This window comes from Xylona heveae (genome assembly GCF_001619985.1).
Source record: "Xylona heveae TC161 unplaced genomic scaffold L228scaffold_3, whole genome shotgun sequence".
In the NCBI taxonomy this organism is placed as follows: domain Eukaryota; kingdom Fungi; phylum Ascomycota; class Xylonomycetes; order Xylonales; family Xylonaceae; genus Xylona; species Xylona heveae.
Genome location: NW_017264195.1, coordinates 923,247 through 949,943, shown reverse-complemented (window position 1 = coordinate 949,943; position 26,697 = coordinate 923,247). Strand labels below are relative to the sequence as shown.

General features: G+C 48.4%; 11 protein-coding genes across 11 annotated transcripts; 7 read left to right on the top strand and 4 right to left on the bottom strand.

The window, feature by feature from the left end:
* Nucleotides 1-584: 584 nt before the first annotated feature.
* L228DRAFT_91926 (NAD(P)-binding protein) lies at nucleotides 585-2,147 on the top strand. Its single transcript, XM_018336967.1, has 3 exons — nucleotides 585-1,314; nucleotides 1,428-1,700; nucleotides 1,757-2,147. The coding sequence occupies exons 1-3, from the start codon at nucleotides 728-730 to the stop codon at nucleotides 1,866-1,868; spliced, it is 972 nt and encodes a 323-aa protein (XP_018189779.1). The 5' UTR covers nucleotides 585-727; the 3' UTR covers nucleotides 1,869-2,147.
* Nucleotides 1,817-2,724, bottom strand: L228DRAFT_259471 (hypothetical protein; the record flags this gene model as incomplete). The annotated part of the gene is made up of 3 exons (XM_018334167.1): nucleotides 1,817-2,262; nucleotides 2,401-2,635; nucleotides 2,669-2,724. 3 exons carry the CDS (start codon nucleotides 2,722-2,724, stop codon nucleotides 2,185-2,187), a joined length of 369 nt encoding a protein of 122 aa, XP_018189778.1. The 3' UTR covers nucleotides 1,817-2,184.
* Nucleotides 2,725-4,297: 1,573 nt separating this feature from the next.
* Nucleotides 4,298-5,951, bottom strand: L228DRAFT_245121 (family A G protein-coupled receptor-like protein). Its single transcript, XM_018332090.1, has 5 exons — nucleotides 5,627-5,951; nucleotides 5,498-5,564; nucleotides 4,954-5,441; nucleotides 4,764-4,898; nucleotides 4,298-4,709 (listed from the first exon to the last, which is right to left on the bottom strand). Exons 1-5 carry the CDS (start codon nucleotides 5,770-5,772, stop codon nucleotides 4,622-4,624), a joined length of 924 nt encoding a protein of 307 aa, XP_018189777.1. The 5' UTR covers nucleotides 5,773-5,951; the 3' UTR covers nucleotides 4,298-4,621.
* A 708-nt stretch (nucleotides 5,952-6,659) lies between these two features.
* L228DRAFT_245120 (hypothetical protein) lies at nucleotides 6,660-7,287 on the top strand. The gene has a single exon (XM_018332089.1). It carries the CDS (start codon nucleotides 6,716-6,718, stop codon nucleotides 7,166-7,168), a length of 453 nt encoding a protein of 150 aa, XP_018189776.1. The 5' UTR covers nucleotides 6,660-6,715; the 3' UTR covers nucleotides 7,169-7,287.
* Nucleotides 7,281-9,330, top strand: L228DRAFT_245119 (putative plasma membrane low affinity zinc ion transporter). Its single transcript, XM_018332088.1, has 4 exons — nucleotides 7,281-7,673; nucleotides 7,725-7,840; nucleotides 7,982-8,777; nucleotides 8,842-9,330. Exons 1-4 carry the CDS (start codon nucleotides 7,493-7,495, stop codon nucleotides 8,871-8,873), a joined length of 1,125 nt encoding a protein of 374 aa, XP_018189775.1. The 5' UTR covers nucleotides 7,281-7,492; the 3' UTR covers nucleotides 8,874-9,330.
* Nucleotides 8,954-9,464, top strand: L228DRAFT_91859 (hypothetical protein). Its single transcript, XM_018336966.1, has one exon. It carries the CDS (start codon nucleotides 9,147-9,149, stop codon nucleotides 9,408-9,410), a length of 264 nt encoding a protein of 87 aa, XP_018189774.1. The 5' UTR covers nucleotides 8,954-9,146; the 3' UTR covers nucleotides 9,411-9,464.
* A 772-nt stretch (nucleotides 9,465-10,236) lies between these two features.
* L228DRAFT_259468 (hypothetical protein) lies at nucleotides 10,237-11,746 on the top strand (the record flags this gene model as incomplete). The annotated part of the gene is made up of 5 exons (XM_018334166.1): nucleotides 10,237-10,364; nucleotides 10,508-10,546; nucleotides 10,581-10,607; nucleotides 10,654-10,727; nucleotides 10,959-11,746. The coding sequence occupies 5 exons, from the start codon at nucleotides 10,237-10,239 to the stop codon at nucleotides 11,396-11,398; spliced, it is 708 nt and encodes a 235-aa protein (XP_018189773.1). The 3' UTR covers nucleotides 11,399-11,746.
* A 5,775-nt stretch (nucleotides 11,747-17,521) lies between these two features.
* L228DRAFT_259467 (hypothetical protein) lies at nucleotides 17,522-18,391 on the top strand (the record flags this gene model as incomplete). Its single annotated transcript, XM_018334165.1, has 3 exons — nucleotides 17,522-17,678; nucleotides 17,790-17,909; nucleotides 18,163-18,391. The coding sequence occupies 3 exons, from the start codon at nucleotides 17,522-17,524 to the stop codon at nucleotides 18,339-18,341; spliced, it is 456 nt and encodes a 151-aa protein (XP_018189772.1). The 3' UTR covers nucleotides 18,342-18,391.
* Nucleotides 18,392-19,012: 621 nt separating this feature from the next.
* Nucleotides 19,013-20,456, bottom strand: L228DRAFT_259466 (hypothetical protein). The gene is made up of 2 exons (XM_018334164.1): nucleotides 20,141-20,456; nucleotides 19,013-20,081 (listed from the first exon to the last, which is right to left on the bottom strand). The coding sequence occupies exons 1-2, from the start codon at nucleotides 20,373-20,375 to the stop codon at nucleotides 19,429-19,431; spliced, it is 888 nt and encodes a 295-aa protein (XP_018189771.1). The 5' UTR covers nucleotides 20,376-20,456; the 3' UTR covers nucleotides 19,013-19,428.
* A 256-nt stretch (nucleotides 20,457-20,712) lies between these two features.
* L228DRAFT_281314 (hypothetical protein) lies at nucleotides 20,713-22,783 on the top strand (the record flags this gene model as incomplete). Its single annotated transcript, XM_018335881.1, has 3 exons — nucleotides 20,713-20,863; nucleotides 20,918-21,053; nucleotides 21,123-22,783. 3 exons carry the CDS (start codon nucleotides 20,713-20,715, stop codon nucleotides 22,561-22,563), a joined length of 1,728 nt encoding a protein of 575 aa, XP_018189770.1. The 3' UTR covers nucleotides 22,564-22,783.
* Nucleotides 22,784-23,138: 355 nt separating this feature from the next.
* Nucleotides 23,139-25,075, bottom strand: L228DRAFT_266570 (hypothetical protein; the record flags this gene model as incomplete). The annotated part of the gene is made up of 3 exons (XM_018334880.1): nucleotides 23,139-23,359; nucleotides 23,752-24,656; nucleotides 24,738-25,075. The coding sequence occupies 3 exons, from the start codon at nucleotides 25,073-25,075 to the stop codon at nucleotides 23,139-23,141; spliced, it is 1,464 nt and encodes a 487-aa protein (XP_018189769.1).
* Nucleotides 25,076-26,697: the final 1,622 nt, after the last annotated feature.

Genomic DNA, 26,697 nt, shown 5'->3' with positions numbered 1-26,697 from the left:
ACTCCATGGAATTTACATATCCATTGTGCCCCGGATTTTGCAGGTTCAATGAAGCTTTAGCTCCGTGGCTGAGCTATTCCTAAACTGGAGTCGGTGGAATTCAACGTCCGACTTCACATGTACTCCGATACCAGATAGAGCATTATTAAGGTAACTCATTGACGCAAAGGGTGGATCAAAGTCTCCCCGACGGATCTGGGCATGGTGCTAAAATGTAACTTTTTAGTGTTGCCGCTTTGCTAGCCTAGTAAGTCATGACACGCGCAATACACATACTGGGAAAGTTTCGTCAAGCTTCTGCCTGCGATGGAGTCTGGTTGCGATGCATGGATCAGGCGCCTCTGATTTCCGTGTCCAGTGTGGATTACGATAGCCACTTAAGCCATGTCGAGCGCGAGCCGGTCTGATTGCTTCATAATTGCACCCCGCTGCATAAGACATCGGCTCCTTGCTTCGAGGGATGGTGCAAACCAGAGCGGCGGGGTTGTGGAGCAGTCTGTCATAACATGGACGTCACAACCCTGAATCCTCTCCAGTCGATGACGGGGATAAGGGGGTATAGTAAAGACGAATTTCCCTCTATAAATTAGCAATCTTCTTCCACCATGCGACGAGGTTCCTTCCCTTAGCGGCCATTGCCCTGTATCTCCATTTCATCCCAAGCATATAACCAAACACTTTACCTTTTTTTGATAAGCCCAAAAAAGAAGATTCGTGCCTCGCAACCATGTCTGTTGCCCATTTTTTTTACACGCAGCTCTTTTCAACTCCTCCTTATCCAGAATATGACTTTTCTGGACAAACCGTCATCGTAACTGGTTCCAATACGGGCCTTGGAAAAGAGGCCGCTCGGCATATCGTCCGACTTGGTGCCGAGAAGGTCATTCTAGCCGTTCGAAGCGTGGAACGTGGAGAAGATGCTCGAAAGTCAATTGAGGAGACCACCCATCGTCACGGCGTAATTGAAGTATGGGAGCTGGATCTGGGAAACTATGCCTCTGTCAAGGCATTCGCCAAACGTGCCGAAGGACTGAAACGCCTGGATGTTCTTCTCGAAAATGCCGGAATCGCCACGTATAATTTCTCAATGCTTGAAGGCAATGAGAGAACCATTACCATTAATGTCGTGAGCACATTCCTCTTGGCGCTCCTAATGCTCCCAAAGCTACGAGAGACTGCGGCCAAATTCGGCACTGTGCCCCGTTTAGCTGTGGTTTCTTCCGGGATCCATTACCAGGCTCAGTTCAAGGAACGGACGGCTCCTATCTTGTTTGACGCTCTGAATGACGAGAAGACATCAAATATGCCGGATAGGTACGGTATCTGTCATGCATTTGTCTAGAGCGTACAATTCCATTATCCTATACAACTTTTTAGAATCTCTCTCGTTGATACTTGAGCGAAGCTAACGAGCCTCTCAATGACAGATATCCCCTCTCAAAACTCCTCGAGGTTTTCGCGGGTCGGGAACTAGCGGAGCGCATGGATAAGAGTGGAAAGCCAAGCGTCGTCTTCAACTTAACAGACCCTGGTCTTTGCCAATCCGAGCTTACACGGGAAGGCGCCTTGTCTGTAGAAGTACTGAAGTTCTTCCTTGCGAGGACTACTGAGGCTGGTAGTCGAACTTTGGTATACGCAGCTAGTCCAAATGCTGGTAAGGAGACGCATGGCGAATTCTTGGACACCTGCAAGGTTGTTTGGTAAGTTTAGCATCATGTTAATCCTTCTCGAAGTGGGTTACTAACACTGTCTCTAGTCCATCCAAGCTTGTCACGAGCGAAGAGGGTGCCGAGATCCAGAAACGATTCTGGAAGGAGCTGTCTGAGAAGCTTGAAACCATTCAACCTGGAGTCACTAAAAACATTTGATAATCTTAATTCAACGTCTGGACGAGCATTCATATTGAACTATAACTATATTTATAAGGAGCGTGGTTGTTTTCGAATCAGAAACAAATGAGAAGGAATGAACAATAACCTTCGTTTTAAGGCACAACATCGGAGTTATCCAGCGCTAGTTTCTGTTCTTCAACAATTCTCAAGGCAACCCTGCGACTCCTTCTCCAACTGACGCGCACCTCCTTAACATCCATTGCAAAACATCATACACGATACAACCCGCAGTATACCAGTGTCTTGTTGAGCAGTTGCCTCAATCGGAGAGGGATGTATTTGCTTCGGTGGATTAAGACGTTGAAGTGGCGCAGACAAATTCCGTTGTGGTCGTGACTGGCTTTGTCACAGTCGTAGTGTATTTGACAGGCTAGATAAATAATATATCATCAGTGGACTGCCGGTAATAGTGTGCAGTTCATATTTTTCTTTTATAGATCATGAGGAGAATGTATATTCCACGTATGCATGAAATAAAGGGGAGATCTTCAATAAGGGAAGAGCGTACCGGCCCAACTCCAAGGTCTTTCGTTGTCACTGAGAGGTATGAGCAACCATTGCAGTCCAGGGAGCTGGCAGACGTGGAAGTGTGCTTATAGGTTGTAGAGGTGGGCCCGTGCGTGAAGGTTCCAAGCCGGGTGAGGGTTGAGGTGCAAAATTGGATTGGACCTCCGGGGTTGTATGAGAGAGTCGTGTCGGCGGTTGCACTGAAAATATCAACATCTTGTACTTTGATTCTTGATCTTAAGAGGAATAATAGTGTATAGCAAACCTACCCTGCAACGAGGGAAAGCCCCGTCACGAGAGAAACCAAAGCACCGATAACCTTCATCGTTGCGACTTGCAGCTCGGTTTGCTAGTTGACAGAGCGTGGTTGTAGTTGGGATATTTTATGTTTGTGAAGAATTCCTCGAGTTCTGCAGCTCAATGTAAACTCAGTACCGAACCAGGCAGATAATGAGATGTGTAGGTCCTTTTTTTGGTCGCAAGAGAAATTGGCCAGATGTGGGATCCAGCAGCATTTATAACATTCTTCTCATCACAAATAGCTCTCTTCATTCATGTAATCTTGATGACAGGAAGCTTCGCCATTATTCCGCATCTCCGTAAGCTCCCAACGGCTTATGTCTCAGGTGTAGTGCACTTCATTTCGCCACAATAAGTCATCCTAACTTGCTACAAAACGTAAGCAGCTTTAAAGGTCATCATCTAAAAAAAAAAAAATAAGAAGAAAATCAAAAGAAAAGAAGGGAAAAGAAAAGCCAGAAGGCTGCTGAGCAGAAGCAGGGATGCAACCATTTAGTGCTTCGTAATGGACAGACCTAACGGGTTCCTTCATGCCAAAGCCGACACAGAGTAACGGGCAGTTTCTTCTGCTGAGTCCTATCCCGTAACTTCATTCGACGGAAGCCAAGGGAGGGTTTCAGCGGGGCTTTCTTTAATTTTCTGTTTTGCGTTAATCGAGACCGCGCATAGACGATCCAGAATGCAGGGTGAAAGCAATTAGATTCCAGCACGTGCCCTGTCATCAAGGAAGATATTCCAGCAATGTTCAACTCTATTGGCCTGAGAGGAAGCTGGCGGCTTCTGTAAAGTCATCCGAGTATGAGACAAATGTTGGTACACGGAATTCCAACTTCGGCCCCGCTTGCACGCCTTTGTTGCACCAAGGTGAGGAGGTGAGGAGGATTGAGTGAGACAGTCGGTAAGGGACCTTAATGTTAGTCATGTTAAATATTTCTAGACCAAGCCACCGGAAGGCGGAGCTGCGCAATTCATGAAAAAGCTAAAAAGCTTAGCTCTAGAGATGCAAGCTGTAAAGAACTCCCGGAGGTAGTCTCGAATTCGCCATTTCTCCATCAACCGATCATTTAAATACTTGATCATGCTGAGTCCTCATTCATGGAAATCTGAACATGTCCGTAGTATATTCGAGACGGATTATTTTCCCCAGGAAACTTCCAGGGAAACGATAGGCGGTGTCGGGATACGGTCATCAGCTCAAATGGCCTAAAAGGCGGGGTGGAGTTGAGCGAGGAGATTGGTGTGAATTCGCTAGACTACCTCACAATTGCACCCACCTCCGCACTGACATTTTCCAGCTTCGAGGTGGTCACGTACGAGAGCAAGTGACTTCTCTGAATTCGCATTGACCGTCATTAGACAGCCGAGGCCTCAGATTCATGACGCAAAATTGCCTGGCTGCTGGACAAAAGCTTTAGAACATCTGTTCTGTGACAAATCTCTTGCTGAGACGTTTTTCTGTCATAGTGCTGACCGTTGATGACAGCAATATTGATTCCGGCTTACGGGTCCAGCACGATCAGCCTTCTCCAATTTCTAGATCCTCTCGTCATCACTCGTATCAGGGCTGAATGTTCATTGTCGTACAAAAGAACACCAGAAGACGTCAACAAGGCTTCATATAACTAATTTTTCAGCTGACTATGCGATAGCGACTATGGCAGTGCAAAATAGAAACGAATGAAAGCGCTTTTCCAGCAAAAATGGCTATTATGCGATATTAAAAGACATGGGTCCCCTTTTGGATAAGCAATGCAATTTTCGACATTTTGATAGCCTTCTCTCTTGAGCCGCAACAAAAGGCTTCCGGTGTGCTAAACAGTCACTCCAGACTAGCATTATCTCCGACGCAAACATGCGTAATCCCTTGAACCGCCTCAGCCCTACTCAACCACACCTGAGGCTCTTGGGATCACATCAGCTCCTCAAGCGCCCTCGTCGTCATCTCCGAGGCGAAGCAAACCCTCAGAGGCTCCAAGTCCATTGGTCCAGAAGCCGTCGAGGGCAATGTTCCTATTCCTCGTCAATCAAAGGGGTTTTCAACATATCAGAACGAGATATACATACGTGGAAGCGATCCGCGCGTGGCCCAACAGGAGCCAAATGCCGAACACCGGCTTGGCCAGGAAGTCCAGGATTGCGTACGCCAAGATTTCGTGGTCGACAGATAATCTGTGCGAGCCCTCACCCAAGCCCCAGATACTTGAAGAGGTATTAGAAGACGCCAAAAAGAATGAGAAAGAACTCGGAGACTCACATAGGGTAAATGGTCCAGAGAATCAGAGAGAAGCCGGCAATGGCCGTATAGAAATTTCCGACTCGAGTATCCTTGGCTATGGCCTTCTTCCGTCCATTGTAGGCCAATTGGTAGATGACAACCAAGTATGCAATGATTGCAAAAGTGAAGTATCCCCACTTGTGCTGGCCATGTCCAAAAGCCGCAAATAGTCCGGTCAAAACCATGACTATATCGGCGACGACGGCCACGATAATGTTTGCACCATTCAGCCCAGCCAAGAAGCCGAGATCCAAAAGAAGCAATGGCGTGGTCAGAGCCCAGTCAACGTACCGACCCCAGAAAACCAAACGATAGACATCCACCCAGGTAGGCGGGATGCCATGTTTGTGGTCTTGCTTGTGGAGGATGAAGTGCCAGCTTTTGGCATCTCCATTTGCCATTGAGAAGTAGGAAATAGTTGCAATCGCGACAATAAAAGTAGTAAGAACATGGAAGAGACGTTTTTGCTGTGATGAGGGTCATTATAGGAGCCTTTTGATATTGAAGAGAAGCAATAACTTACTACGGGTACACGGTATGCTAGGGCTGCAAAGACGACCGTGGAAATGAGCATGAGTGCAAAGACCACCCTGGAAGACATCAGAGACCATGGAGGCACATCACAAAGAGCTCTTTCAAAGAGATTTCTTACCAGAGGGTGACTCGCCCAAGGTCGTGAGGCTCTTGGCGCTGAACCGGGCTTGGAACAACGGTTGGAAGCGGCCCAACGCTGGGAGAGGGCGAGTATGTTGGCACAAGCAGGCTGCTCGTTGGCAGGACCTGTAGGATTTCAGTCATCTTGAAGAAGATGCAGAATGGATAGTGAACAGTGGATTGACAAGTGCTTCGAGGCTTGTCGGAGAAAAGGTCTGAAATGGTGTTGCAAATGTGAAGAATGATGGTATTGTCAATGGAGCGGGGTTCAAATGGACAATTTCCTGCGTTCCAGTCTAACCATTTCCATGGGCTCCATCGTCATCATATTTCCCAATTTAGGCAACCACATGGGTGATTTTGTTGTCGTCAGGTCAGGTCGGGTGACGTATACAATGAAGGTTTAGTGTAAGGATGGTTGTAGGGGGGAATAAGGTAGGAACGATCGAGGAGCGAAGAAGCTAAGAGCTGTTTAGGCAATTTGGTAACACGCATGACCGCACCTTCCCCGCTTAAAGCTCATATCAAGGAAACTATCCCTCGGATCACAATGACAGTATATTACTTGCAATGATGTCGAGCAAAGTAGGGATTAACACAAGGTCATTGTCATCGCTTCATATATAATCAATTCTCAAATCATTGGATCGCTCAGGAGGCACGTTCGATCGACAGTCGATTGATATCGACTATCTCCGGCAACCCCAGAGTTAAGGGTCCTTTTTAGCACCAAGTGGCGAGCCGCTAAGTCATGCCAATCCATGTCCATGCCTCCATACAACGCCACCGCAACACAGAACACCAAGGTGCGACTACATATTTGCGGGTGATTTATTTTCGTCGTCGTCCCAACTTGCAAATTTTGGAGTTGAAACCCAGATATTTTGTCCATTCGCCCGTGCTGTATTCTGTGTAATTTTATTTTATTTTGTTTTTTTCATCACTATATTATTATATACAAATTCGGTTCAGCTCGTCAAAAAAGTATCCAGAATATAAAATCCATAGAAAATTTATTTACATGTTATTTTCGCTTTCATAACTCTCAAATATGCTCTTTGGAATCGGTATACTTGGTACATAAGTGATGCATTCCGCAGCGTTGTTGCCATCAGGGAACCCTGGAACCAGAATCCATGTGGTCAGTAAATTAGCGAGCACAATTAGATGGAGTGCCGGTCTCGACCAAAACAAAAAGCTGCGTAAGCAACCACAATCCCTCCTCATATGGGATCGGACTGCATCTGAGGACATCTACTGGTTAGATTCGAGCGAACAGGTTATGATTTTCCAAGTGCAGGCTGAGGCTGAAGTGGGGAGACCGAAAATGGTATCAGCGATCTGTGGGGACAAAGCAGAGCGGGAAGTATATCTCGAGCGGGCCGAAGACCCTGGTGCCTGTCTAGCATGCTTTACTCAAGGCATTAACCGCTCAGATATATGGCAGCTGAAGGGCAGCAGGAGGATCATAGGCCATGAATGTTCATTGCCATTAGCAATAGCAACAGGGAGCAATTCCGAGTTGACTGAATGTCGGTGACACCAATGCCACACATGATAAGTCCCTAACCACCAAGGTCCTCATATCGGAGAACCCCCGCAAGCAGCGCACCGATATCCGTGATTCACTCGCGATATAAAAATTGCATTTCACGGAACTCTCGCTTTGTTCTGCCATGATCTCAACTCGACCATCGAGAGATCATTGTTCCTTCGTTCTAATTGTTTTTTCGGCTTGATGACTTTTCTCTCTGTGTTTTCGCGCTGCTTTCCCCAGTCCTGAAGTGGAGAAAGTGTGGTTACAGCATAGGAGTGAGATTCTCGGGATTTACTACCAGTCTTTCGCTGCCGATGCTGCTTCATCATGGCGGACTATACTCAGCAACTGCTCCATGCCGCGACATTTGAGTCGAGTACAAATGCTTTGGGACTGATCAACGTCAACGGCGGTTATCATCCGCCATGCCGAACGGGAAATGACTATGACGGAAGAATGGGAATAAGGATATCTTCCATATTTGTCATTCTCATCGGATCATTATTTGGTGAGAATTTTGTAGAAACATCATGTCAATCATTGCTAATCGTTGTATCAGGTGCGGCATTTCCAGTCTTTGCGAGCCGTCACCGAAGTGTCGGACTTCCAGAATGGTCATTCTTTTTCGCAAAGTACTTTGGTTCGGGCGTAATTCTGGCAACAGCATTTGTTCATGTAAGTGGCCGTTGAGTGTTTCATTTGATATCATAAGACAGGTCCTCTTCTTGTTCAACAATCCATGATATTAAAAACCCCTTGTCTTAATCGTCCAAGCACCTCGAAGATTTTCATGAACAGTGGACTGACAGCACCTAGCTTCTAGCACCAGCTCGTCATGCACTGACGAACCCTTGCTTGACCGGGCCCATCACCGAATACGAGTGGGTAGAAGGGATATGCCTCATGACAATTTTTGCTTTGTTTGTGGTGGAATTACTGGCCATGCGATATGCCACATTTGCCGACGACGAAACCGAAATTGAGCGCCAAAAGCACCAAGAACAGTATGCACGATTAAGAACAGGCGAAACAGGAAGCAGTCACGCCCCAGGAGAGGACCATCTCGGACACAGCAGAGAGCATATCGATCCTGAAGGCAGCGCCGACGGGAGTGATGTCGATGACATGGACGACAACTGCCCTGCTGTATCTTTTGCAGCTCAAATGACTGCCATTTTCATTCTCGAGTTTGGCGTTGTTTTCCACTCCATATTCGTAGGATTGACACTGGCAGTCACGGGAAGTAATTTCAACACTCTGTACCTTGTCTTGGTCTTTCATCAGACGTTTGAAGGACTCGGATTAGGTTCGCGACTCGCATCCGTGCCGTGGCCCAGATCGAAGCGTTGGACACCGTACCTTTTAGCGCTGGGCTTCGGAGTGACAACGCCCATTGCGATTGGCGTTGGTCTGGCGATTCGGGAATCGTATCCTCCTGGTTCGGCCAGTATGCTGATTATTAATGGCGTGTTTGACTCCATCAGTGCTGGGATTCTCATTTACACAGCGCTTGTCGAGCTCATGGCGCATGAATTCATGTTTAGCGAGTCTATGAGGAAGGCTCGAATGGAAGTTGTCCTGTGCGCCGTCGGTCTCATGGCACTAGGAGCAGGTGAGTGTACTCCGTACAGTAGCATGCGCGCGGACATTGAATGAATGCTAACTGATTGATCAAGGTATCATGGCATTGCTCGGGAAGTGGGGATAGCCATTGTATTACGACGAACCGCATGACTTGCATACACGGCGTAACCGTCTCTGGTTTTTGTCATTTTCTTCTTCTTCTTTCCATTCGTCCCTCAGCCTTATATTCTTATCAGCATCCGTATCTCTAGACTACGATTGCTCTTGCAACACCTGATCCTTGTCATTATTTACAATCGAACTGTTGCCCTGAGCGTAGCAATAGCGTGGCCCCGGTATCCGTTTCTGTCCCTCTGTTACCACATCTTATGCTCTCAGCGGCAGCACTAATAGTTTCATGCTTACTTTGCATTCTTATCCAATATTCATGTTGTATCTGCCAATGCTCACTTACTTTGTATTCTTTGTACCCACACTGTATCTTACATTTGTCATTCACTCGTATCGTTTAAAATACAAGGTATCATGCAATTTCACCATTTCAGCTTTCCACCATCTCAAATTATCAAATCATCAAAAATACCTCCAAGCTCACATGATTCTCATGATTTTCATGATTCTTAGACACGTCTCCCCTCTCTCTATCCCTTGCACGTATTGAATCTTGTTTCAGGTCCGGAGATTTATATCCCGCTATCCGAGAGCAAGTTCTCCCACCTTGTACTCCGTACGATGTACTTGTTACCGTTTCTTGTTTTTTTCCCCCTGTTCGTACCGGAGTATAGAGTAAGCTCACCAGCATCCCTGTCCTGTCGCGTTATCGCCAAGCCGTTCGAACCTCTTTCGGAAGGTTTCCACCCGGGCCTGCCGGCGCACCCGTGGCTACTTTGTCCCCTCGTCCGATCTGTGCTGCGCCTCAATCCAATTCGACCCGGGCCCGGTACTCCGGTTGTCGCAGCATCGGCCCGCTGTAGCAGTACTCCGTAGTTGGGACCGGCACAGCATACGCCATTCATCCACTTTTTCGTCCATTTTTCCATCCGCTTTGGGTACTTTTGTACCTCTGTATTGTATCATTATTCTCAGGTACCGTAACTTACCTAATCTAACCACGCACGAGTCTACAGGCTCAGAGGGGTCGGGATAACTACTGAGGTACGGAGTACACTACGATAAATAATCAAAGATTCCGCGGATAAATTTGTACTGTATCTCCGTATTGCCGCCTGCCATTGTGGCTTGGCTGTCTATTATTCGCGAGGAACCTCGGACCCTGGTCTGTTAAAGCGTACCGTAGTAAGTTACTAGGCTCGGTAGATAGTAAGAAATATTGCCAATGACATCATATCAATATTTGAATATTTGTCTGCCAGGCTGCGTTGCTGCGCTCTACCGTATCTTCGTACAGCAGTAGTTGACTAAACCTAACCTACCTATTTGTCTGACTGTTTACCCTTGACTGTTGACTGTTGACCGTGACTAAAGTAATGACAAATCGACCAGTTTACCACTGGTACAGAGTACTCGATACTCGTCCGACTAATCCGATTAATCGTCTCGGTGCTGCCATTGAGGAACGAGGAGTGGCATTCGGCAGTCAGTCGGAAAAACACCGGTAATTACAGAGTAGTCCGTAAGGTACGCACGTAAATCACCAAGCATAGCATCTCGCGTATCTGTACACCGTACTGTGCCCTCGGAATGCCGAATATTCTGTACTCCAGTATTTTGTAACTCGTACGCTACTCTGTTCTACAGCGAGCAGCTGAAAAGACCAAAAGCTGAAAAAACTACGCAGTACGTAGTAGCAGCTAAACCACCAAGCCAACAGGCCGCTCGGCCCAAGCCGCCGGAAAAGGTAATGTCAATGACGAAAGGAGTGAAAATGACAAACACGCACACAGAAAAAACCATTCCGGGAAAGGAACCGGGAAAAGAACAGGGAAGGTTTCAAAGGAACCAAAGAAGGAAAAAAAAGGTAAAAAGTGCGTCATAACGTGCGAGGTGCTATACGGACACTATCTTACGGAGTACTCTCTTTCTCCTTAGCACGGTGGGACAGTACGACGGCTCGGAGGAAATGTGCTGTCATACTCTGTACTCTGTACCTGTAGACAGCTAAAACGGACAGTCCTGACAGCTACATTTGTAATACTAGTAGAGACAACTAAGAGGAATAAAGACGACTAAGAAATGAAATGGAATAAAGTGGAACAAAGTGGGACCGGAACAGAGGAACCAAATCGTCAGGGCCTCGGGCGTTGTGGCAGCCTGCAGCCTGCAGCCTGGCAGGGTGGCTGTGTCGACGGTCAAGGGGTGTCAAGTACCGACCGTCGAACCAGCGAACAGCGCACAGCGAACAACGAACAACGAACCTTGGAACTCGAAAGAACCAGACGAAAGAAAAACAAGGGTAAGGCTGAAACGCACTACTGTGGTTCGGGTACTCAGACTACTCCGACTCCGGTAGACGTGCGAAGTGCAAAAACAGGCGAGCAGGGCGAGTTGCAAAGCCGAGTGGGCCGAGGACGGTACTCTGACGGTACTCTACTCTGTAATGGCGGGACAACTACCGTATTCAACATTGGCCGTTCACCGTTCACTGTTGGCAGTTGGCGGTTCCAAGATTTAGTGGAGTGGACTGGTTAGATTGACAAGTGCCGAGTAGTCTGGTGGGTTGGTTGTCAAGTTACTCCGTAGAGGATCGGCGGACTAGAAGAACGGGCGGAAAAAGACGTAAGAGAAAAAAGCGAGAGAAAGAGAAAGACAAAAAGAGGGAAGGAAGAGGAAGGTCAAGCAAAGTGGATAGGAAGACGGTCCGTATCGTCCGTATCACTCAGTGTCAATGGCAATGGAGATGCCGAGTGACGAGGGGCATGCCATGCCGGTGCCGGACCAGGATGAGTGAACATGGATCCAATCAAGTCACAAAATAGAACAGACCTTGAGAATGTACGAGTAAATGTAATGGTGGAATGCAATGGTGGAATGTAATGTGGATTAAGATAAATAGATAGCTATCAAATACTGATAATAACAGTATATTAATCATGCAAAGGAAAGATGCAAAATGCAAGTGATATCCAGATCATGATTGGTGGGTATAGGTCCGACTCCTCGCTCCCATTCGCCAAATTAAAGTATTGTAATTTCAAAGACACAAGACACAAGAGAAAAGAGATGGATTGGTTGAGTGACAAAACCAGCGTAAGACTAATTGGCGCAGGACGAGCTTCATTTGGCGAGTTTGCTAAAGGGCGCAAAAAATTCTCCACATGGATAAATGAAATGGCAATGTGATGTTTGACTTGGCTCGCAGTAGTAAGATTGCAGGTCGCTTGGCGGGGTCATGCCGCTTTCGTTCGCGTCGCATAACCTGTTGCTCTCGTATCGCCAATTCCCAAAGCGGTGTACGGAGTATTGCATAGGTAGGCAGGTAGCTGCATGTCATACCGCGGATTTTAGGCAGCCGTTGCATATCGAACGATCAAGGGAAAAACTTTATGCGCGCATGCCTAAAACGATACGTAGGGCCGTTGGAAAATATTGTTGGGCACGCGCGCGCGCGCGTAGCTGAAAAAGCTGAGAGAAATAAGGTGACCAAAGGCGAGACTGTGCAGAGCTAAAGGTAGCAGTAGCTTGCTGGGAGAAAACCCCGATTGAACGACTTTTGATTTGCCGAGGTATGTGTCTGGCCTGCAGGATCGCAAACACGCAGAACCATAGCGTGCTTGATCCATTCCACCACCTCAAACATGGCCATTTATTGTAGATGATGATGATGACGATGATGATGTCAAGGTTTAAAAAGTCCCTCGTTGCCGTAGAATAATGGACGTGATTGGACGCAGAACCAGGCGGACATGGAAACAGCTCATTATTGACAGTGTAGCAGTCACTGATCACTGTACCCGTCCCGCTTCGTCCCCGTCCTCAGGGTTCGTATTGAGCCGTTGCCGCAGTCTGCGCACGGAGGGAACTCGGAACGATTTCCGTTTTGACAGGAGCATTGTCTATTCGTCCAAGTTGAATGACGTCGGTGTGTTTTGCAAAGTCCCCAAATATCTGTGCCATTGCAGAATGGCACATCATCTGCGCCTAGCGCATTGATGTTTTGACTTTTTTTGTTTATTTGGGGACAGGAGGAAGAGGCCGGTTTGGTGGAGGGCCGGGGCAAGGAGGGAAAGCGGCGTGAGTCGAGGCAGGCATGATTGATTGATTAATTGATTGATCCACGTGAGGTGAATTTGTTGTTGGAGACAGAAGAGAAGTGAGAAGAAAAAGCTTCGTATCAATCGAGTGTGTAGTTAGAGCGTAGAAGTCGTCAAATGCGTAGTCAGGTAGTAGAATTTGTAGTTTGATGGAGAAAGAAAAAAAAAAAACCTGATACAATGCGGGGTGGATGAGACATATTTATGCTTTGCAAGAAAAGAAAAAGGGAGAGCTCTGAAATTACAGTACGGTAGGCTACCACGCAGAAAAACATGGAGAGCAAACCCAAAACGTGGCCGATCCCCCGTAACAGACGGATCAGGATGGTAACGAGCCAGGCTGTGTCATACGGGAGGTCCGAGAGGTGCTAAAATCCAGTAGGGCATAGTAGTTTGGGCGGTGGGACATTGGGGTGGGAAGGGGGAGAGATTGAGGCATGGCGGATAGACCGGAGCGGCCGCATGGGAGAAACCAAACCATTCGTCATTAATCTTGATTCTTACCAGTTGTTAATTTTTTGGGCTTCAGCTGTCCTAGGTTCCGATAGACCCCTGTCCAGCTGCTTGTGTGTGTTTTCCGTCTTCTGCTTGGCTGAGGGAGTAGACAATCCTTGGCAGGGCTAGATACGTAGGTAGTAACTAAGGTAATCACTCATCCAATTCAGTCATGCGCGGCAAAGGCGGTGGGCGGGACGAAAGGAGAACCAAGGAGCTGGGAATGGGGGAGGGAAAGGGGAAGGGGGTTGAGTAAGACACCGTACAGAGTACAGCGTATACAGTGAGCTGTGGTGAGCTGTAGTGGGCAGTTTCTTCTCTGCAAGGCTGGGCCTGCAGCTCGCGCGACGCGGGAAATGATAGCGTTACGCCAGGGGACGTTTAGCATGGATGGGCCCCAAAATTTTACGAGGCAGAAGCGTACGAGTAAAAGGGTGAGAGAGTTTACAAAAGGGACAAAAAGAGCGGGAAATTGGGGAATGCTCCAACGGGCGTTCCTGTTCGGTACCAGACGATCAGGGAGGCCAAGGGGACGGCTCACAGCGTCATAGCGGTCAATCTTCCATTGCACCTTTAACTCGACAGGGTAAAGGAGGGGGGGCGAGCGAAATAATCGGACAGTTTTAGTTATAGTTTAGTGTTGATCAGGTACACGAAGCGGACATGTGGTTGACAGACAGAACTCTGTGTGTATACCGTAGCATGAGAAGATTTCGTGCTACCCACGTTGCCAATACCTTACCTACTTTACCTTACCTATAGTAATTCAGCAAGGACTAAAACCTACCTTAACTGACCGCTACAAGTTCAGCCCATCTGTCTCCTTCTACGCTGCCATACCACTGCCACCCGAACTGAGCACGGTCGCTCCTCTTCCCCACTCTTGTCCCCTTTTCAACAAATTTCTTTTTTCCTCGTGGCAGGGCTGGAATTCCCTGAAATCAATGAGCCTGTACCGATCGTGCCTTCTAGATGCGGATTTACACTTTCTGTGCAGAGTACACACACATATCTAAACTTGGTGCTTATCATCGATCGCGATGGTCGATATATCCCGCTCTCCTTACGCACATGTCTAATGATATGCATTCCTCCCCTCCAGTTCTGCATTGGGACTGGCCACGGAAATGATAATCCCTCATGACGACCATCTTCTTCCGTGTCGTCACCATTAAACGTGGGCTTACTTGGTGCCATGACTGTAACTGTCCTCGTTTTAATCGGTCACATGCAATTGGTTGTACATCCTAGGTGGAGCACCTTGATCCTCGTTTTTTCTTCCTCCCACGTATTCTCTCGCCCGAGAACTGGGTGGATCTCACGGGCCAAGCCTCACTCTCTCTCCTCTCATTCATCGGCCGATATCATCCTTATTTGGCACAGTCACACGCGCCCAGTTTAGTGATACTGTAGCGTCAGAGTAGTCTAGTTCTTCCCGACAAAACTTTCCATTGCATCGGGCCTCGGGGTTCGTCTCTGGGGGTGGGTCCCCCGTTACGGAGCATGTCTCCTTTCTTCTCCCCGTTCTGCTCTTGAAACGGCCGCTGTCCTGTTATTTCGCTCTTAATTTTCTGACAATAACTTTTAGCAAAATAGTTCCAGTACTATTGGTAGGAGACCGAGTCTAGGGATGGCAGCGACCTTAACGAAAAGGAGTGAAAAATGAAGAAAAATTTTCGTTATCAAAAAAGTCTTTTTCTCCTTTTAGCAGTCCACTGAGATGATCTGCAATTCTGAAACAAGAAAATGTTGCAGTCTCGGAGTTCTCCTTGTTGCTTTCGTCAGTTCGCACTTACTCCGTACAGACTTGTTTCTGTCAGATCTTACTGATCTCCTGTGTTTCGCAACTTGGAAACACGTCTCCGACTGATGATCATGACGACGTCTACGCGCTGCCCTGCCAAGGGTGCCCCCCCCCGGCTCCCCGAGCTACTCTAATTTGCCAGTCATCACCAGACAGCCTGACAGGGACAGAGTACGTTTGGCGCATACGTAAGGCGATGATGATGCTGCCTACGCACAACTTTTGCTTGTTCCTGTCCTATCAGACAGAAAGAACAACGGGCAACGTTGTCTCGTCCCAATCGTATGTCTACACTACTCAGCCAGAGATGCGTGATCGTGGAGCCCCGCTCAGCGACGATTCGTTCTACAGCTACCAAGCAAGCCAGGTAGGCCAGGTTCCCTTGGCCGATCGACCGGGACGGGACATGATGCATGATAAGATGGTACCATTCCGCGTAAGCCCTCATGTTTGCAGAACGACAAAGTACGCTGTAGAAGCAAGCCCGGACGGAACATTTTTCCTGAAAGCGGCAATGCGAAGAAAATTCCGTAATCCGTAGAAAGTCAAACAAGACTACAGTTGAGACTAACTGGTCTCCATCGCGTGTGCGCTCAGCTCGCGTTGACTCTTCGGAGGATTCGGAAGTGGATCGTTTTCTTCCCCGGCGGGTCTGTCAACTGTCAGCTGACCCAGGGTCTGTCTGAAGTAAAACGGGAGGCCAAGGATTAATTCAGGGACAGCCGTGCTCGTTCCCAGGATCACCACTGATTTAACCGATCCGACGCGGGCTGAATCGTGTCGATAGCGCTACGGTGCTATACTCTCGACTGGGACTCCTTTGCCCTGAAGATGTTAAATCGCCGATGTGGCATGCGCCAGGGCGCCAAGGCGTCAAGGTTGATCATAGGATGCAGAGGTCCAGCCGATGTACGATCATCATCGTCTTGTCATCATCAAACAGGTACCTAGAAGTGTATTCTATTTTTGTTTACTACAGACAAGTACGAGTATAGCTTGACTCTACTGCAGATTACTGCTCATGACGAACCTTGGCTCTGTATACTATATTATCAAGATGATACTTATCTGATACCGTACGAGGCAAAGGATGACACTAATACGATGCTACAGATACCAAGTGCTGATCCCCCCATGGCCAAGTTTTTTGCCCGCTTGTCGTTCTTGTTATCGTGATAAGTCGCGAAGTGCTCACGATTATTGGCTCGCACATCGCAGCCGTGGCCGTTGAGAAGAGGGGGAAATACTCATAGCTTGGTAAGTTACGCAGGCCTTGCAGTGTATCTTGGCATAGAGTATTCCAAACAGGTCTGGGAATGGGGAAACCGTGGGGTCATGGTTGAGAGACTAGCAGGTTAGAGTAAACCTGTACAAAGTAACAGTTTTACGAACTTAGGTACCCCGCGATGGTAGTCTTCCTTGTTTGCTACGATATGTGGAGATTACCCAAGGTGGATTGATCAACATTTGATCAACAAGACTTGTAATACTCCGGTATTTGTGCTTTGACACCACCCGTCGTAGTTCGTGGTAATATAATCTCTGCTATACAGACAGCTATGCGAGAGGTCATGTGCCAGGACATTACTTCCACCACCGGCAATCAATACACCGCAGTGCGCTCATCTTACATTGTACAGTAGGTCCCCTCAATCACACCCTAGCGTGTCCCTAGGTAGTTTCTTCTTGATCACTGTGTTTAAGCGACGGAAAACTAGTTGGTTTGGATGAGTTCTGGGTAACTACCTTATAGTATGTATTATACTTTGGGTAGTTCAGGTACGACGTTAATTGCTGTAATTGTTTCTTCCCACGTGGTCAGGAACTGGACCGGACTGGAGACTGTGGGGGCGACGACTTGGGGGTTTGGGGTGGGTGGATGGGTGGGGAGTATTTGGGGGTAGGGGAAGGGTAAAGAGAAGGAAGAGCAGCTGACATGTTGACACACGCCCGAAACCGCTTAAAAATACTGTAGTTCAGCTCGGCTTGCACTTCGTTTGAATTAGATTGTTCCTTTTCTATCGAAAGTGTCCCTCTGTACAGCGTAAATTACTCTGTATATACCCAGAAACCCCCTATGCCAGGTCCAGGTCCAGGTCCAGGTCCAGGTCCGCCAGCGCGCCAAACACCGGGCTAGCACCGCCATGTCTAATTTACTTATGACGCGCCCCACGCTCTCAGCTTGACCAGGGCCATACTACAGTACGTAGAACATTGACTCATAGATCCATAGACCCGTAGACCCGTAGACCCATAGACCCCATGTTCGCCAGTTCGCCAGTTCTCGCTGCGCCACAATGCCAGGTACTGTACAAAGTACTGTACTATGCTAGAAGTGAACTGTACTACCGGAGTACGACTGCTCAGCCGGCCTTTTCTGCCGGTGTTTTACGTGCACTTCGTACTCTGTACTCTGTAGGTAGGTCTTTTAATTTATTATTTTTACTAATTTTATTTTTTATTTTTCAATTTTATTTGCATTTTTTGTTTCTCTCTGCAAAGTACCTTACCTGCTTACTACCTGCTACAGGTGGAGCACTCTACGCGCGAGACGTACATGGAATTCAGCCAGCCTCACGCTCGCATCGTACTCTGTACAGTATCCTGAAACTACATCTGACCTTAGGTGCCCACGACGTAGCAAATCAAGGTACAGTATTGCTTCATGACAACTGCAACTGCAACTGCGCAACAAACAGACTAATGCAAGGGACGCATATCAACAACATAGCGGCACAGCACTACAGCGGCACAGCACGCTTATCGTAGTGGGATAATAGTACACTGTTGACCAGCCTGTAATATGACAACTCTGAACTATAATATGACACTGGCTCATCTATGATATGACAATATGACAATTCTGAAGTATAATATGATAATAGCTGACCTATAACTAATAGTACAACGACAGATCAGCAAGGGACGAAAAAAGGTGGACTCGCGGATACGGCGGAAGGAGCGGCGAGAGCGGGAGCGGATACAGAACGGTGACCAGATAAACGGACAGGCAGACAGGCAGACATACAGACCAGTGACCACACAATCGAACAGGCAGACAGGCAGACCTACAGAACAGTGACCACACAATCGAACAGGCAGACAAATTAATATCATGCAGTCACATATAGCACATAGCACAGTGCATACTCCAATAGTAATGTAAATGCAGGAGAATATGCTGGTGACCTGGTCTTATGCGTTGTTTATGCAGGTGGATCGATAGACAGTAATGTGTCTCAAATGCCTCAGGTAGGTATCTTACTTAAGGTATGTACGTAGTACGCACCTGTGCCTGTTGACGAGATTGTATTCCATAAGGGAGTGAGACTGGGACAGATAACAGTATGGCGTAGTAGTACAAAGAAGCATTTCTAACCCAACTGCGTCCTGTAGCTACATGACATTGAATGCTCCGACAAGGCTCCGTCAGGGGGTCTATCAGGGATCAGGGCCGGTGCTCATGAGGCTCCAAGGCTCCAACACGCCATGCTTGCTTCACGCTCCACGCGTCAAGCTCATGTTTCGCTCATGTCCTTGCTTTCCAGCCACGCAGTTGCACAAAAAAGTATTACACGACAGCAATTGTATGAGATCTAGTTTAGTATGATTGCCTTGCTGTCAAGTGTAGGTCATACTGCGTAGTACTGTAATTACCTAAGGCAGGTAGGTAGGTAGGTAAGGTACACAGTAACTATTGTTCACCGCCTTGGCGGCTACCTGCGCATCGCTTGCTGGATTTCTAAACGGAAACCCCGGAACACGATCCCCGGCGAGGGGCAAGCGGCTCAGATGACGCGACATAGTCGAGCGGATGTCCGGGATAAGTTTGATAAAACGGACAGAGTACAGAGTGCCATACAATTGTGATAAGGCACGTGTTTGCTCATTTGCATGAGCTTGACGAGGTGCGATTCTATCCAGCATCCTGTAGGCTATTTGCCTTCTCGCGATCATCGATCATGTGAATGGCAGCGGGAAACGGCGTGGAAGTGCACAAACTGGTAGAAGCAGTAGGACTGCGGAGTATCGGAATATTCTCCCGACAGGATAGGTATCAGCCTCAACTGTGTCGTTAGAGCATAAATTAGTAGACTGCTGCGATTGTAACCTGCCATGCGACAGCAGTACTACCCACTGTGTGGAGGGCGGACAAAGGGTGGAATGATTCAAACGCCTTCGTCATTGTGACCGACTTGAGTGGAAGCCACCCATCCTTCCATCAAGGCTTTTCCGGAATTAGGCAGCTCTGTAACAGTAGCCTTGCCCGTGGCAGCCTTGTCGCCTCGTCGATGCACGACCAAACACAGTATATACCCGTACAGGGCGAATCCATCGTAGGATGTCTCAAACCCGAGCTTCTTCTTGTCGTCACCGCCACGGCCGCCAGCAAATGCGCTCTGACCTGATGACTTTTGGCGCTTTGCAGAGGAGCTTGTATGTCTTTCAGCATCTTCGTCATCGCCCTCTGATGCATCAGAGTCGGACACGAACAGTCCTTGATCTTCGTCTGTCCCTTCTCGGCGTCTCTTTCTCAAAGAGCGTGTGCCCGACGCTGTTTGCTGTCCGCTCCCCCTGGAGCCGTCTTCCCTTCCTTCGGCGATATCTGGAATGTCCTGTATCGCAACTTCATCATCGTCTTCTTCGAGCCTCAAGGTTGGAGCCTCCTCGTCTGCCACTTCAATAGGTGCATCGGTTGTCCCGGTAAGCTTGTTCGAGTTGCTTCGAAGCTTGCCCTTATTTTCTTTGAAGGTCTTATGCTTTGTCAAGAGAGAATGGCGCGTCGGTGTCTCTTTTAGGAACATGGAAACTTCGAATTCATCTATGGAAGGCTCTCATTAGCAATATACTCCTTGTATTGACGAGTGGAGAAGCTTATACCTTGAACGACTACATCTTTGATTCCCTTTCTCTTCTTCTTGCTGCCCTTGGCCATTTCTTTTTCCTCGTCTAATTTCGGCAAGACATACGGCCGTATACTTTCAATCACCTTTGGTAGCATGGGTTCGCGTGGGTTGAGCAGCCATGTATGCGCCAGCGCTGGATTATCGAGATAAATGCGACATTCGAGGACACTGTACTGCGAGATGCGGAGATACCGCCGGATAGGTGCCATTTCAGTAGTGCTTAATCCAACATACTAATTTACTCTGGCAACAGAGTTTGTAGATATGTTCGCTGTTCAGAGAAGTAATTGTATCTATGTTGATCTGCTTCGAGAGCTGCCTTACGTAGTTTGGAGTCGGAGGATCGGAGAGTCGGCGTTTGTTGCACTGCGAAGCTTGAGCGCCAAACTTTCTGGCTCGGTCAACACCAAGGAGTCTTCTTCTTCATCGCATTCTGTCTCCAAACATAACCCTGTCGTCATTGAATTCCCTTTATCAAATTCTCAATTGAATTCGATTGCCATGGCAATTGTCTAAAAAGAACTACATTCTCCAGCTACAGTCCAAATGACTTTAGAGCTTCACATCTGGGGCCCGGCATTTTCCTTGCCATCAATTGATGCGCAATGCCTCGCGGCCATTGCATACCTTACACAAGCTGTGCCAAAGGATCATTGGGTTCTCGTAGCCAGCAGTGATCCATCATTAAGTCCTACGAGTAAGATGGTTCCATCTTCTCACAAAATGGTAACTAACAATGACTTACCCATAGGAGAACTTCCCGTCCTCAAAGACGGACCAACATGCATCAGCGGTTTTCGCAACATAATCGACTACCTCCGACAATGCAATGGCGAATGGTATCTTGACAGAAAGCTCGATGCGCAACAAAAGGCGGACTGCACAGCGTAAGTCTTTGCCTCCACATCCGTACTCCGTTTCTCCCTTCGGCAGAACTAACCTTTTCCTCAAAAAAGATTCACATCTTTTATCGAATCGAACGGTCAACCGCTCGTCGATCTCTCTCTCTACGTTTCAACGGAAAACTACACCGGCGTGACACGATCAGCCTACAGCTCCATCCTGCCGTGGCCCACACAATACATTACCCCACCACGCCGCCGCGCGGCCGCAAAAGCACGAACAGCCCACCTCGGCCTCTCCTCTCTTGACCTGGACACGGCGGCAGACGAGACCAACAATCCTTCTCAAGCATCTGGCACCGCCGCGGGCACCCCAGGCCAAACTGAGCAGCAGATACCAACAAGTCTCCTGCGCAAGCCCAAAGAAACAGTCACACGACTGCTCCGACAACCCCACTACGCCAACCGATTCCGGCTCGACGCATTGACGACCGCATTCTTCGAGCCACTCCAAACGCTTCTCGGGAAGAAGAAATTCCTCCTCACAAACGAGTCCGAGGGCCCTACGAGCCTCGACTGCGTCGCGCTCGCGTATCTCTCTCTGGCACTGTACGCTGAACTTCCACACGCATGGCTTGCCGACGCTCTGCGCAACAAATTCGGCAGACTCGCCGCCTACACGCACAATCTACGCCGTCTGTTCTTTGGCGCAAGAACAGTATCTCCATCCGATGCATTAGCCTCACCTGTCCCTTCTTCAAACTCCCAAGCTGCACCACCATCAGCATCAAGAACCACATCCCCATCTTACTCTTCCTCCTCCCCTACCGATCCCACATCTCCCTCCTCCACAACCGCCCTTCCATTCGTCGCCCCTTCTCAAGGCGGCCTTCTCTCCATCGGCAGCCTTCTTCTCAGCAACATTGCCGACTCCCTCCCCATTGTCGGCCAATTCCGCGCGACAAACCGCCTCCGCGCCGCCGCTGCGGCCGAAGAGGCAGCTGATCCCAGTGAAGTCGAATTCTTCAACAACATGATGCGTCGCGCGCGCTGGGAGGTCGTTACGCAGGCACTTACCGTTGCGGCAGGTGTTTCGGCCTTTGTCGTCTACATGCTTTACCACGGCATTGTCATTCTCCCTGGCTCTTCTCCTTCTCCTTCTTCTTCTTCTTCTTCCTGGCTCGGCCACGGCGACGAGCACGACGAAGAATACTACGAAGGCCCCGAAGACGAGGACGCAGACGAAGACCAAACCGCTTATGCTACGCTCCAAGGGCAATCCCGATTAGACAATATGGGCGACGCGGGCGCCGCCTTGGCGGCACTCATGAATTATGATATTCCTGATGATTTGCTGCATGGGGGTGGCGGTGCTGGGGCCGGTGGTCATCCAGAAGACTCCGCATCCCATTCGTCATCAACAGGTGTGGAGCGTGATGATGATGGCGACCACGGACCGCATCCCTCGCGACAAGTGGACGGCAGCGTCGCCGCAACGGACCATCCCGCGCCCGGAGTGGATGTAGATGTTCACGTCCAGCCAGACAGGCCATGAAAGACAAGCTGTGTATGTATTTGTGTCGAGGCTCGTCTATTGGGCGTTTTTATTTCCATTTACTCTTGGCTGGAGATGTCTTGTAGTAGTACTGTACGAAATGATTTTGTACTCTATCAATGCCATATTGTAAGATATTTACCACGCTTGTGTACTGTTCCGGTAATACGGTATACTTATAGAAAAAGTAGCTGTGTGCGTTTATCAATGAGAGGAAAAGCAAATGCAACTCTAAAATATTTCTTGAATATGTGACGTAAGATATGTAATCGAGTGCTATGTAACAAGATTCTTTTTCAACATATTTAATTTTTTAAAATGTTCAGGAGGTTGAAGTAGATCGCCCTGGATATCGAACGTCGAAAGGTGAAAGGTAAATATGGCGAAAAGTCAAAGGTTAGAATGGAACAAACATAATAAGACAAAAAAAAACACAAAGCGACCGAGAATGGTATCAGTTGTCAGGGATCCGAGAGATAAGAAAAAAAATACGCCGCGAAAATCAATAAATGTTAGCAGGATTACAGAAGTCGGAAGCTGTCGAGAGATGATCCGACGGTGCTTGTGTAGCATACTTATGCGCCTCCGAGGCCATGCTTGACTAAAAAGTCTTGCATGACGCGGAAAGCGGCAGTCGAGTTGTAATGCACATTAACCGCATGGCCAGTGTTAGGCTGGATGTAGGCCTCGAATGCGCTGGCTTTGGGGAATGCGCTGTCCGCTGTGGCGGGAATGGACGAGACATCCGGCTGGCCTGTAGCAAAGCAGTCGCCGCCGCAGAAGATGTTGTCTTGCTCTAAAAGAAGGTGAAAGTCAGTAATTGCTGTAGGCTGCGCAGACCAAGTGTAAATGAATAAGATAACACTGCTGGGTGACAGTTTTGATAGGTTCGGGAAGTTTTGGGAGAGGAAGTCCAAAGTTTGAAACACGAAAAGGCCTGAAGGGGTTGAGGGGACGGAGAGGGTGTGAGACGTCCGCGAGAAAAGGAGAGACAATGTGCGGAAATGATCGGGTAGATCCTGCATGTTTTCGGAGTGGCGCTCGGAATAATAATGTGGCTTGAGTGGAATGTCTTAAATGCCATGTTTCAGACGTCCTCGGACATTGAACATCAAGCCTCAAATCCCCAAACCTCCATCGAATCAAAGATTTGATGCGAGTTGTGAGACGTGCATTGCCGCTACATACCAGCACCGGGGAAGAAAAAAGGAACAAGAAACGCGTGTTTGAGAGGTTCGGAACGAAGATTGTATGTGGCTGTTTGAAGACAAAGAAGGAGAGGGAGAAAGAAAAATAAAGACTTGCCTCCAGTCATGATTTGAACTGGTCCAGTAAACTCAGGCGCCGTGGCTGGACCACCGAGAATCGTAAGAATCTCTCCCGTCGTGTAGGGAAATTTGTGCGCCTCAGCAAAAGGCAAAAGCCCAGGATCAAAATACCCCGGGTAAAGGAATGAGTACTGGTTTGCACTCGCGTCCGCCCAAGTCATGTATCCTGTAGGAAGATCCTGCGGCACCATAGCAGGCCGAGAATCAATCCCAGCGAGAAGGTTGGCGGTGCTGGTGCCCTCGATAATCTCCTCAATTTCGTAGGGGCTGACATCCAGAGTTTTCTCTGTGTGATTCACGAATTGGACCGTCTTCCGCTTGCTAGCCAGCTTTTGCACCTCTGGAGCGCTAATGTTTCCGAATCGAAGCGGCTCGTTGAATCGGGCAAGCTTAGAGTTCCATGCGGCAAAGGTGGCGGGGAACCAAGAGCCATTGTTGGAAAAACCTTGTAAAATCAATCCGTTTGTCATATCAGGGTACTTGGAGGCCAAGGTATAGGATTGGACAGAGCCGAAAGAGTGACCAATGTGAACAACTTTGGAGAAAGCGGAGTTGATGCCGGGGAGCGTTCCTTCTCGCAACATCTTGGTGAGCTCAAGCAGTATTTCAACCTCAGCCGAGGCCTGCACAATGTTGAGAGCGTCCTCTGGATGCGAGGAATTACCGACGCCGAGACGGTCATGGCTGAGAGTAGAGAAGCCGTACTGGTCAACTGCTACATCAGTATAGCTGTAGTTGTAGTTGTTGTATGAAAGGTCCCAGTAGCTGTGAAAGGCCAATTGTGAGTAACAGCATGCAAACAGATGAAGACCAAGTTTGATGAAAACTAATGAAAGATGAACATACGTTTTGTCAAAGCCAATTCCGTGGGTGAGAAGCTGAACAGTTCCATTCTTGGAGTTGAAGGTGCTGCCAGTTACACCGGGCCGACAGAATTTGGCGCTGATGTTGAAATCACCATGGATTGTATCGTAGCCAGTGAGGGTAGTCTCCGTAAAGTTTGCCTTGATACTGGTATAATTTCTGGTAAAGGTGGCAGCATCAAGGTTTGACTGCAGTGGAGAGAGGTTGAAGACCGCATTGCGGGCTGAGATTGAGACTGGAACGGTAATGTTTGTGCATACTTTGGCCACGGCAGAATCGTTTAACCAAAGTATGGATAGCAGCAGGAGAATTGCATACATGATTGGATGAGAGGAAGTTAAGATGCGCACGGCAACTGAGGCGAGATGCGGGAGGCAGGATGCAGACGTCGATGTTGATGGGTAGAGAAAATATCCAATCGGGGTGAGGGGATGAGGGAGGTTGATATGTGAATGGCGCGACGGACGTCAGGTAGGAATGGTTGTGATGACAGCAGCTCAAGAGAGTTGTGCAACGAGCGTGGTTCAAATAGTCGCAATACGGCATACCTCGACATGCAGTAATCATAAAGAGGTGGCGCCGCTGTCATTCACCGCTAATCATCCCAAATTGATCTTTTCAACCCAGACAAGGTTTTGCGCTTGAAGGCGCCAAGGGTTTGCTGAGAGACTTGAGCGCTCAAGCCAGGACTAGAGACGCTGCTGCACCACGGACCTCGGAGCATTGTTGTGAAGCATCAGGATGCAGGTTGTCGATAGCGCTGCAGGAACCATGACCAGAAGCGGCACGCCCCCCACGATCAATTTGCGAACTTGGAAACAAATTGAATGGCCAAAGCTTGCGATCGGGATAATGAACAAAACGAGCAAGACGCACCGGCCATTTCAAAAACATCAGATCAAATCAAACCATCGGGAGCACATAAATCAAAGACCAGGAGAACAAAGCTCAAATCATTTTGCATTTCATTGACAAGCTAGAGCATTATGACTGCATCATGATCTTACCAGGCCGGTAGAATGGACCAGGCCGTCGTCCCTCGAGGGATCTGCTTTGACCGGGTCAGTCCATTCCCGAGGCGCGTCAAATGTACTTACCGCTTGCCCTTCTTTGTCGTCCACGCCCGACATACAAGGGCCAAAAAGGCGGAGTGTTGATTCAAATGGCTTTGGTCAAAGAGAGGTCGATGCGCCATGTGCAGTCAGCGAACGACATGGATCAGGGAGTAATTCAAATCGTAGTACCTAAGGTAGTCCGCCATGGAGACAATCTTTGATCTTCTTATGCAGGCCCTTGTAAGAGAAGTCCAATCAAAAGGATGACACAGTGTCCAGCACGTAGTAGGATGTCGTGGGTCAGGGGTCGATGTGATCAGCCTTTCTCCCGAAGAACGATTTGGGTACTTGCCGCGAGCAGCAGAGCCCAACCAGAGACTGTTTTCTTTGAACAAGACGGGGCCCGGTAATTGCATCGGTCTCTTTTTGGGCTCAAGTAAGTGGAAATGTTGTAGTGGAGATCCCTTTTGGTTTGGTACGCTATGCATGGCATCTGCGACTGCACTTGCTCTCCCCCATGTCGTGTTGCGGACTAGAAGCCGGCCGTTATGCTGGAATGATGCTCGCTCCAGTTGTTATTGGGCCACATAATCAGCCATTGTATCACCATCTGTTGTGAAAATGGCCGCTCTCATGGCTGCACTGGGGTGGCGTAGGGAAAAGCATCGCATGTGCAGGTGCAGGTGCAGGGGCACGTCCGTGTGTTGAATGTGCGTGCCTTTGCATATGCGTGTCTCGCTTATGGTATCATTATAACTAACTGTATGGAGCTACGAGTCTCTTTTTATCATTTATTGCTGTGCCGTAACTCTGTACGTCTTTTGTCTAATCCTTTCTTGTGTGCCTTTTCGCCTCTCTTTTTTCTTGCCCTACTCTCTTCTCATCAG

Excerpts from the sequence above, each read along its gene's own strand:
- L228DRAFT_91926 (XM_018336967.1), top strand. The coding sequence starts at position 728 with ATGTCTGTTGCCCATTTTTTTTACACGCAGCTCTTTTCAACTCCTCCT. Across the intron at positions 1,315-1,427 it reads ACATCAAATATGCCGGATAG|ATATCCCCTCTCAAAACTCC; the intron begins GTACGGTATCTG and ends TCTCAATGACAG. Across the intron at positions 1,701-1,756 it reads GACACCTGCAAGGTTGTTTG|TCCATCCAAGCTTGTCACGA; the intron begins GTAAGTTTAGCA and ends CACTGTCTCTAG.
- L228DRAFT_245121 (XM_018332090.1), bottom strand. The coding sequence starts at position 5,772 with ATGACTGAAATCCTACAGGTCCTGCCAACGAGCAGCCTGCTTGTGCCA. Across the intron at positions 5,565-5,626 it reads CTTGGGCGAGTCACCCTCTG|GGTGGTCTTTGCACTCATGC; the intron begins GTAAGAAATCTC and ends GATGTCTTCCAG. Across the intron at positions 4,710-4,763 it reads CACGCGCGGATCGCTTCCAC|GAACATTGCCCTCGACGGCT; the intron begins GTATGTATATCT and ends GACGAGGAATAG.
- L228DRAFT_245120 (XM_018332089.1), top strand. The coding sequence starts at position 6,716 with ATGCATTCCGCAGCGTTGTTGCCATCAGGGAACCCTGGAACCAGAATC.
- L228DRAFT_245119 (XM_018332088.1), top strand. The coding sequence starts at position 7,493 with ATGGCGGACTATACTCAGCAACTGCTCCATGCCGCGACATTTGAGTCG. Across the intron at positions 7,674-7,724 it reads TCTCATCGGATCATTATTTG|GTGCGGCATTTCCAGTCTTT; the intron begins GTGAGAATTTTG and ends TCGTTGTATCAG. Across the intron at positions 7,841-7,981 it reads TGGCAACAGCATTTGTTCAT|CTTCTAGCACCAGCTCGTCA; the intron begins GTAAGTGGCCGT and ends GACAGCACCTAG.
- L228DRAFT_91859 (XM_018336966.1), top strand. The coding sequence starts at position 9,147 with ATGCTTACTTTGCATTCTTATCCAATATTCATGTTGTATCTGCCAATG.
- L228DRAFT_259466 (XM_018334164.1), bottom strand. The coding sequence starts at position 20,375 with ATGGCACCTATCCGGCGGTATCTCCGCATCTCGCAGTACAGTGTCCTC. Across the intron at positions 20,082-20,140 it reads CAAAGATGTAGTCGTTCAAG|ATGAATTCGAAGTTTCCATG; the intron begins GTATAAGCTTCT and ends AGCCTTCCATAG.